The sequence below is a fragment of the Momordica charantia genome (assembly GCF_013281855.1).
Source record: "Momordica charantia cultivar OHB3-1 chromosome 10 unlocalized genomic scaffold, Mcharantia_2.0 BLBB01000010.1, whole genome shotgun sequence".
Lineage (NCBI taxonomy): Eukaryota > Viridiplantae > Streptophyta > Magnoliopsida > Cucurbitales > Cucurbitaceae > Momordica > Momordica charantia.
This window is the reverse complement of record NW_028275158.1, coordinates 5,829,736-5,837,904: the sequence shown is the minus strand read 5'-3', so window position 1 is coordinate 5,837,904 and position 8,169 is coordinate 5,829,736. Positions and strand designations below refer to the sequence as shown.

General features: G+C 38.0%; 1 protein-coding gene across 1 annotated transcript; it reads left to right on the top strand.

Annotated features, from left to right (window-relative positions):
- The first annotated feature begins 4,830 nt into the window (after positions 1 to 4,830).
- On the top strand, positions 4,831 to 7,124 carry LOC111008485 (small ribosomal subunit protein eS10z). Its single transcript, XM_022281217.2, has 5 exons — positions 4,831 to 4,988; positions 5,273 to 5,321; positions 5,414 to 5,693; positions 5,935 to 6,067; positions 6,840 to 7,124. Exons 1-5 carry the CDS (start codon positions 4,986 to 4,988, stop codon positions 6,915 to 6,917), a joined length of 543 nt encoding a protein of 180 aa, XP_022136909.1. The 5' UTR covers positions 4,831 to 4,985; the 3' UTR covers positions 6,918 to 7,124.
- Positions 7,125 to 8,169: the final 1,045 nt, after the last annotated feature.

Below are 8,169 nucleotides of genomic sequence, written 5' to 3'. Positions count from 1 at the left end.
CGGACTGGCCCCCGCTTGGCCCTCCGAAAATGGTATTGATGACTGCAGGTCGGTCAGTGCGCCGGGGCGGCGTCCTCGAACGCTTCCGCTCTTCCTTTTTCTCTGCCGAGCTGGTCCTGGGCTTTCCCACAAATTTCTTGAAGTGGCCATCTTGAATTAGATCCTCAATTTGGCGCTTCAACTCCCAGCAGTCCGACGTGTTATGGCCGTGCTCCCGATGGAAGCGGCAATACTTGTCTTTGCTGCGCCTCTTCGGGGCTCCCCGAAGCTTCTCAGGACGCTTGAGTAGTTTTTCCATTCCAGACTCCTCGATGTTCGTTAGGATCTCGGAAATTGGAATCGTAGTCGGGGTGAAGCGTTCGTAAGGTCGGCTCCTGGTAGGTCCGTTCTCCGCCCTTCAATACTCAGCTCGGCCGCTGGAAAAGGATCCCTTGTCCTTGGACTTGGGATCTGCCTTTCCTATATCTTTTCCACTTCTGCCCCGCCGATCTTTCGTTCTGGTCGGCCGGTTTTGGTTCGGAGGAGCTTCTGTCCATCGATGACTTTCTTCGCCTTCTGAAGCACCTCGACGAAGGTGGCCGGGGCCTCCTCTCCAAGTTTCACCGTGAGAGCTTCGTCGGCTAGACCGGTGAGAAAATAGCACATGGCCGAGTCATCGGAGCAGTGTGCGACCTTCAATTGCTCCTCCTGGAATCTGGTGACATATTCTCGCAGCGTCTCACCCTTCTTCTGTCTGATGGCGGCGAGATGGGTCACTGTCTTTTTGTCATAATGCCAAGAAGAGAACTGGGCGAGGAACTCCCTTCTCAGTTGAGAGTAGGTCGAGATCGACCTGGCTGGCAGTCTCCGATACCACAATCGCGCGCTGCCAGTAAGTGCGATCTGAAAGGCGCGGCATTTGATTGCGTCTTATGCCGCTTGGAAATCCATGAGGCCTTCAAAGACCTCAACATAATCCTTGGGGTCCTTCGACCCATCATAAGGCTTCACGGTAGGAGCTTTGAACTTCGGAGGGATTGGTGCTTCCAAAACGTCCGAGGTGAAGGGCGATTCTCCCAAGTCGCCATCGTTCAGTGAACCTTCTTTCTGCTCACATTTGGCCTTTAAGGCCTCCACCTGAGCGTCGAGCTTGCCCCTCAGCTGGTCGAACTCCGCCCTTGTGATCACCCTTGCGGGAGTTGCTGGGTTGTGAGAGGATTCAGCCTGCTGGTTGGAGCTCTGGTGCGAGCGGGATGGTGACTGTCCTTTTCAGAGAGATGAGCCTCTCTTTCTCTTGAGATGCTCACGGAGGTCTCCCCTCCGGCGAGTGTGTCCCTCGCTCTCGTTGTCTTCGGGATGTTCCTCCTCGACTGGGCCGAGGTGGGAACCCCTTTGCTCGCGTATGTCAATGCGCGTCATTCGATTTTCAGATCGGGACCCTGCGCCTGCAGCTAGTATCATCTCGTTATACATTTCCTCCATGGATCGCATTTGTGTGCGCATTGCCTCCATTTCTCTCTGGAGTGCGTCAAAGTTCTCACTTGGTGGAGTCGGGGCTGGACCCCGGACGCCCTTCTTAGAGGTCCCACCTCGGCCACGGGTGGCCTTGGATGTCCTTGGGTGCGCAGGTGGTAGGACAGGCACGGTGATTCGTGCCGACCTGCGGAGGGGTTCTGTTGCTAGGCCGTCGTGACCTTGCTCCTCTACCACTGTTGCTCCGACCTCCCTCTGGTGGGCATCGCTGGCAGCTAGAGTCCTTCGATCTGCCGTATTGGTCGAGTTTGCTGGTTGAACCATTTTCGCTCGTGTGTTGGTTTAAAAGAATTGGGATGACTTAGATTGTCGTCCCCACAGACGGCGTCAAATGTTTATGCAAGGATATGCACAACAGTGTATTTCAGATTGCAGCTCGAACTCGGCCTCCGGACCGATCTGAATACTTGGGCGAACCTGCACAAAAAGGTGAGCACTCCGACGATCAAGTTAGTATAGGTCAGATTCCTAGTTTAGTTCGAGGTCAGAAATCATCGTACCTGATCGTGGAGGGTACAACTCAAACTTTTGAAACAATATATATATATTTTTAAGGAACTTGAAACAATATTTTTAAAACTAACCTCATTTTAGCCAAAAATATTATTAACAAAACAAAAAAAAAATTGGTTTAGTCCAAGAGGGCCGATTTTTGTTAACATACATCACATATCCTTCATCAGCAAACGCGTAGGGGATAATGCCAAATAAAATATCATAATGCATTTTGCCAAAATAAAAAAATAAATTGTTTTATCCTTACGTTTTTAGTATATTATATGGCTGACCTTGACCCACAAACATCAACATAATAGTTAGTATATATCACAAAGTAATTTTTTCGATATGTAATTTTGATTTAATAATATTTGGGGAGGGGTACGAAGATCATTAGAAGTTTTGTTAAGCATAGTTGGATTTAAAAGTGTCACCTTTTAAAAGGAGAAAACTTGGTTCCTGAAGATTGAGCAAGCTCCTCCTCCTGAATACCTGTGTGGTCCAGTGACATATAGATAAATGTTTTTCATTTTGGCCGTCTACTTTTTGGATCACAATTTCAACAAAACACTACGATCAATAAATTTTTTATAATATAGTTAGAGCGTTAGTATTAAAAGGTCTCATTGTATATGAATTTGAGTTAAATTTTGTTTGAACAATGACTAAAATTATCTTCAAAACTAGAGAGACTAAAACGAAGGTTTGAAAGAAAGGTATTTGAGTGTTGGCATGAGAAAGAAAAAGCAATAATTGATGGTTGAAATAATTATAGTTTGATAATACATTGATAAGTAAAAGGTAGAGAAAAGAATTTGTGTAGAAAAGTTGGAAGAAAATGGTGGGGAATTTTGTGTTAATATTAGGGAGTGAGTTAGAATTTAGAATTTAAAAAGAAAAAGCAATAATAGAATAGAAATGAAAGAGAAGCCGACAGTAGAGGCGCGTTAGTACTTGGCACTATTGGCATTACCATATGGACTGTTGGGTTGGCCTCCCTCTCGCAACCTTTTCCATTCATTCATTGTAGTAGTAGAATGGGCTGGGCTGGGGCCTAAATATATTATATTATTTTATATTTTATTTTTAGTAGCTCTGTCTGATAAACAATCATCTATTTATGGTGAATTATGATTGGTGCAAGAATTGGAGGGGTTAGATTCAAGAAGTGGGAAAGAACCTGCCTAGAGAAATAAAAGAGCCTAATGCTCTAGTATGTAGAATTCGAGATATGATCTTAATACGCGGAATTAGATTCACGTACCACTTGAAGTCTGTTTTTGTATTTTTAGACATTGACGAGTAGGGATCCACTCAACGGTCACGACTTGAGGTTTCAAGGGTAAGATCTACAGTAGTGGGTGAGTATTTGAGAGAGATTTTATTTGATACCTTGACTTGACCTTTATTATGATTGGAGTCTAAGTGAGGTTGGATTTGAGATACGACATAATTATTTATTGTTTATTCTTTTTTGACAAGTGAATGAACTACGTTTAGTAACTGTTTTTTCTTTCTTACCCTTTACTTTCAAGAAATAAGACAGTAATATGTTTCGCAAATGAGTCTCTTCGATTTTTTTTTATTATTATTATTATTATTTTTTTTTTTTGTAGATTACAATTAGTTTAAGAAGTTTGCTTGATGCTTGTACAGTGATGCTATGGATTCGATTTTTGTCTTTTCTTTTCTAATGTTGTGTAGTTGCTGGGGTGTTCCAAACTCATCAATTCGGTTTGGTTCTCCAAAATAATTTAATGAGAAAACAAAATCAAACTACTATATATACACAAAAACAAACAAGGCGATTTTGATTTAATTTAAATTTGATCAATATAATCTTAAAAGTTAAAATTTTCATTTTAATTATTATAATTACAGTTTAGCTTCCAGGCATAAAATTTTAGTTTGGTTCCATTTTAGTTTATATAATTACTGAAATTTCACAAATTATTCTTACACCTCTTTGATTCAGTCCTCAATTTCTTCTATTTTCAACTCAGTCATATATCTTAATATATTCAACTAATACATTTAGTTAAGCAGGGAACATAACTCATTGCTATATAAATAAAAAATTTATCATGTTGAACATTTTTTTTTAGTAATTTTGACATTAATAAGGATAATTTATGATATTTGGCTAAATATTAAATAATATAGATCAAATTACTTTTTTATAAATAGATCGAATTGAAACTTAGTCCAAACCATAAAGTAAAAATCAAATTAAAACTTGGAGCAGTTGCAAAAATATATAAAAAAATAATAGGAATTTACAAAATAGTAATCACTCTTAAATTTTGAAAAAAAAAATATATATCTATATACATATTCAAAAAATATATATCTATATACGTAGATGTCTAATCAACGCAAAAGAAACAAAAGTTTAATATACCCTTCATGAACATGGAGCACAAACGAAAATATACTTTACTATATCACTCATTTGATACACCGTTGATATTTGAAAATAAATTTGGAAGGGTAAAATTGAAATACGAAAAATAAAAAAAAAATGATTTCAAATATTTTACCATATTCGTAAAAACACGAGAGCTATTGCTATATTTGAAATATGAAAAAATTTTTAGCTCCACGCAAAACTTTTGAAACCATGGGGTCATCAAAATTATGTTCAATTCACAAGTACAAATCTTATTCAGAAAAAAAAAAGAAAAAAAAGAAATCAGAAGTACAAATCCGTAATTTAACCCATACCTTAGAGCCCATCTCCTAGTTATCCGTCCAGCAGCCCATTCTACGCAGCCCAGCGGCCCATCTATCATCTACACAGCCCACGGCCCATCCAACGCTCACAAACCCTAGCCGCTAGCTCCCCTTCTTCTCTTTTCACGGCTGCTTCCTCTTCTTCCCTTTCTACGCCCGCTCCTCCTTCTCCCATTCTTGCTGCGCGCCTCTCCCCTCTCGCCTCTACTGCTGCTGTGTTCCGTTCTTTGTGAACTTCAACCATGGTACACTCTCGCTTGTTCATCCCTCTCTTCTCTTTCAAAGCGTCTAATTTATATTTGTTTCTGTTTTCTGGTTCCAAGAATCGTGGGGGGTGTTCACAAAACGAATTGGTTTCGATCCGAGAGTGGGATTTGGAACCCTTTCGTGTATTTTGAATTGTTGTAGCGAGTAGTCGAAAATTTTGGCCACGACATTTTCTTTTCCTTGTAATGTAATTTTTCTCGTTTTGCCGTTGGTTTGGTGTGGTTTTCGGTCTCTTATAATTTATTTAACTTTTATCATTCAGATTATTTCAGAGAAGAACCGTAGGGAGATCTCCAAGTATCTCTTTCAAGGTATAGCCGAACTCAGTTACTCTTAAATTGGATTTTTCCTGATTCAAGGATAATTTTGAAAGTTTATTTGTTTATTGTTGTTACCATTTCAGAGGGAGTCTGTTATGCCAAGAAGGACTACAATTTGGCCAAGCACCCAGAAATCGATGTGCCTAATTTGCAGGTTATAAAGTTGATGCAGAGCTTCAAGTCCAAGGAATATGTTCGCGAGACATTTGCTTGGATGCATTACTACTGGTACCTCACCAATGATGGCATTGAGTTCCTCCGGACTTACCTCAATCTTCCTTCTGAAATTGTCCCTGCAACCTTGAAAAAACAAGCCAAGCCAGCTGGTAGGCCCTTTGGCGGACCACCTGGCGATCGCCCACGGTAAATTACCTATTCGTCATGGTTCTTTGTGGATTCATCTGTGCTTTTGGAATGGTGGTTATGGATTTTGTCGTTACAGTCTTAGTATTATAATTGGATGTGTTATTTGTAATGTGATAGTGTAATACAAATGGCTTATTTGAGTAGCTGTTTGTGTACTCTACATCTGCTTTTTTATTTAGTAGGTTATATTTATTCTTATTAGTATCATGATTGAGTTGTTGTGATTCTTATGAATTAGGGGTCCACCACGTTTTGAGGGCGAGCGGAGGTTTGGTGACCGGGATGGCTACCGTGGAGGTCCTCGTGGACCTGGTGGTGATTTTGGTGGTGACAAGGGTGGAGCACCTGCAGACTACAGGCCTTCTTTTGGGGTAATCTTTAGACCAAACAAACCATTTTATATCATCATAGCACATCCACATGGTTGATTCTCTCGACATTTTATAATGCTGCTTTTTCCTGCTTTTGTTTTACCAACCTTGGGATGGTTATTGGAGAAAGTTCTTAAAAGCAAATAACAATCAATAGTTCATGTATCTAGTTAGAATTTTTTATTAATCTAAAGCCGTTGCACCATGAGATGGTAAAATGGTTTTGTCATTCTTAAGTAATTCGTTTATGAGTTGATTGAATGGCATCTTATAGTTATAACTTAGCCTCTTTATCTGTTCATGTCATGCTTTCATTAAAAGTGCCCCTCAATCAATTTGTATTCTCTGTTAATCACTCAGATTATAATGTCAAGTAGTATTTTATTTTCTTGTGGAATTTGCATGTCATGGTTTCTGGTAACTTGAAATAAGTTGATTTTCTTGGGATCAAGTGAAACTGAGGATTACTGGTGGTTGACATTAGCTAAGTTGGTTTTAATGATCTTTAACAATAGAGAACAGGGTGAAACTGAAATGATAAAAATGTTCTTAGAATTGAATTTGTTGGTCCTTGTATGCCATTATAAGATCGATGCCTGAATGAATTTGGACTTTATGAAACTGAAATGATAAAAATGTCCTTAGAATTGAATTTGTTGATCCTTGTATGCCATTATAAGATCGATGCCTGAATGAATTTGGACTTTATGATATCTGTTTGGTAGTTCGACGCTTTTGTAGATTGTTGTCTCATACCAAAAAAACTTCTCAGGGTCCTGGTGGAAGGCCGGGCTTTGGCCGTGGGGCTGGTAGCTATGGTGGAGGAGCTGCAAGCCCAAACCTTCCTTGAAAAGTATGGTTGTACGAGCAGTTTGATGAATTTTCTGTGGAAAGAGTTAGCAGCTTGATTGAAGAGTTTGTTAGCCTTTTTTATTCTTCCTTCATTTAGCTTATGGGAATCTTATATATTTAAATTTTCATTGTGAAAATTGAAGTTTACTGGAACTACTTGGAGTATAAGTTTTGTTCTTCTCTATGAACGCCCAATTCTTATTTATTCCCGGTGAGCAAGAATGAAATTTTATTGTCTTAGGAATGAGAAAAAATGGTCTCAAGCTGATTCTTGAGCTAGATTTATTTTCTTTATTGATTACGATTTCAGTAAATTTAGATCTGTTGAAATTAACGAGACAACTTTTAAGCAATTACTTTGTTATTTATGCCATTAATTTTGTAATGCTTAATGTTATAGAATGATGGATCTTAGTTAATGTAATATGTTTAAATTGTGAGTCACGTTGGAGCTTATAATATGACACTTATTATACTTCTTTAGAAATTTCTAACCTTGAAAAAAAGAAAGGTGGATTAGAGTAATTTATAACTTTTTTTAACTTAATTTTAAGGAATTATAGGAGATTGAATTTTCGACTTTTAAAGAATGAAAAATATGTTAAATTGTCAAGTCAAAGTTGGTAAAAAAAATTACAATAAAATGCTAAAATGCTAAAATTACAATAAAAAATCCATGACCTCACCTGCAAATTTATTCTACATTTAAATGCTAAAATTATTAGCATAAATATGATATTTATGGAAATAGTTTTACAATTATCAATATTAGTTAGCAAACGATATGTGCTCACTTAGCACGGATCTTTTGCCGTTATTAAATTTCTAACCAATAAAGAAGAAATATTTTTGTTGGTGATCAATATAAAAATGGTGTTAAAAAAATTGAGGAATGAAATCAAATTGGTTCAAATTAACTAGTTTTTCTTTTCTTATTTTTTGAGGCATCAAATTAACTAGTTTAGGTTAATTATTTAAAACAATTGAATTATTTTTGTTTTTAAAAAATCAGCCAACCCAAGAAGAGCTTTTATTACATGTATCCTTCACAAAATGTTGGAGGTTGAAAATTTCGCCTCATAGGTTGAACTAAATAAAAGAAAAAATGGAATCTTTTTAATATAGTTCAATTAAAAAAATAGAAAACCGAACCATACCATACCTGAACCAGAATGAAAATGAGTTTTGCTCAATAATGAAAATTGATTCGGTTCTCCAATGTCGAATCCTCCGGGCCGAAAATTGGTCCA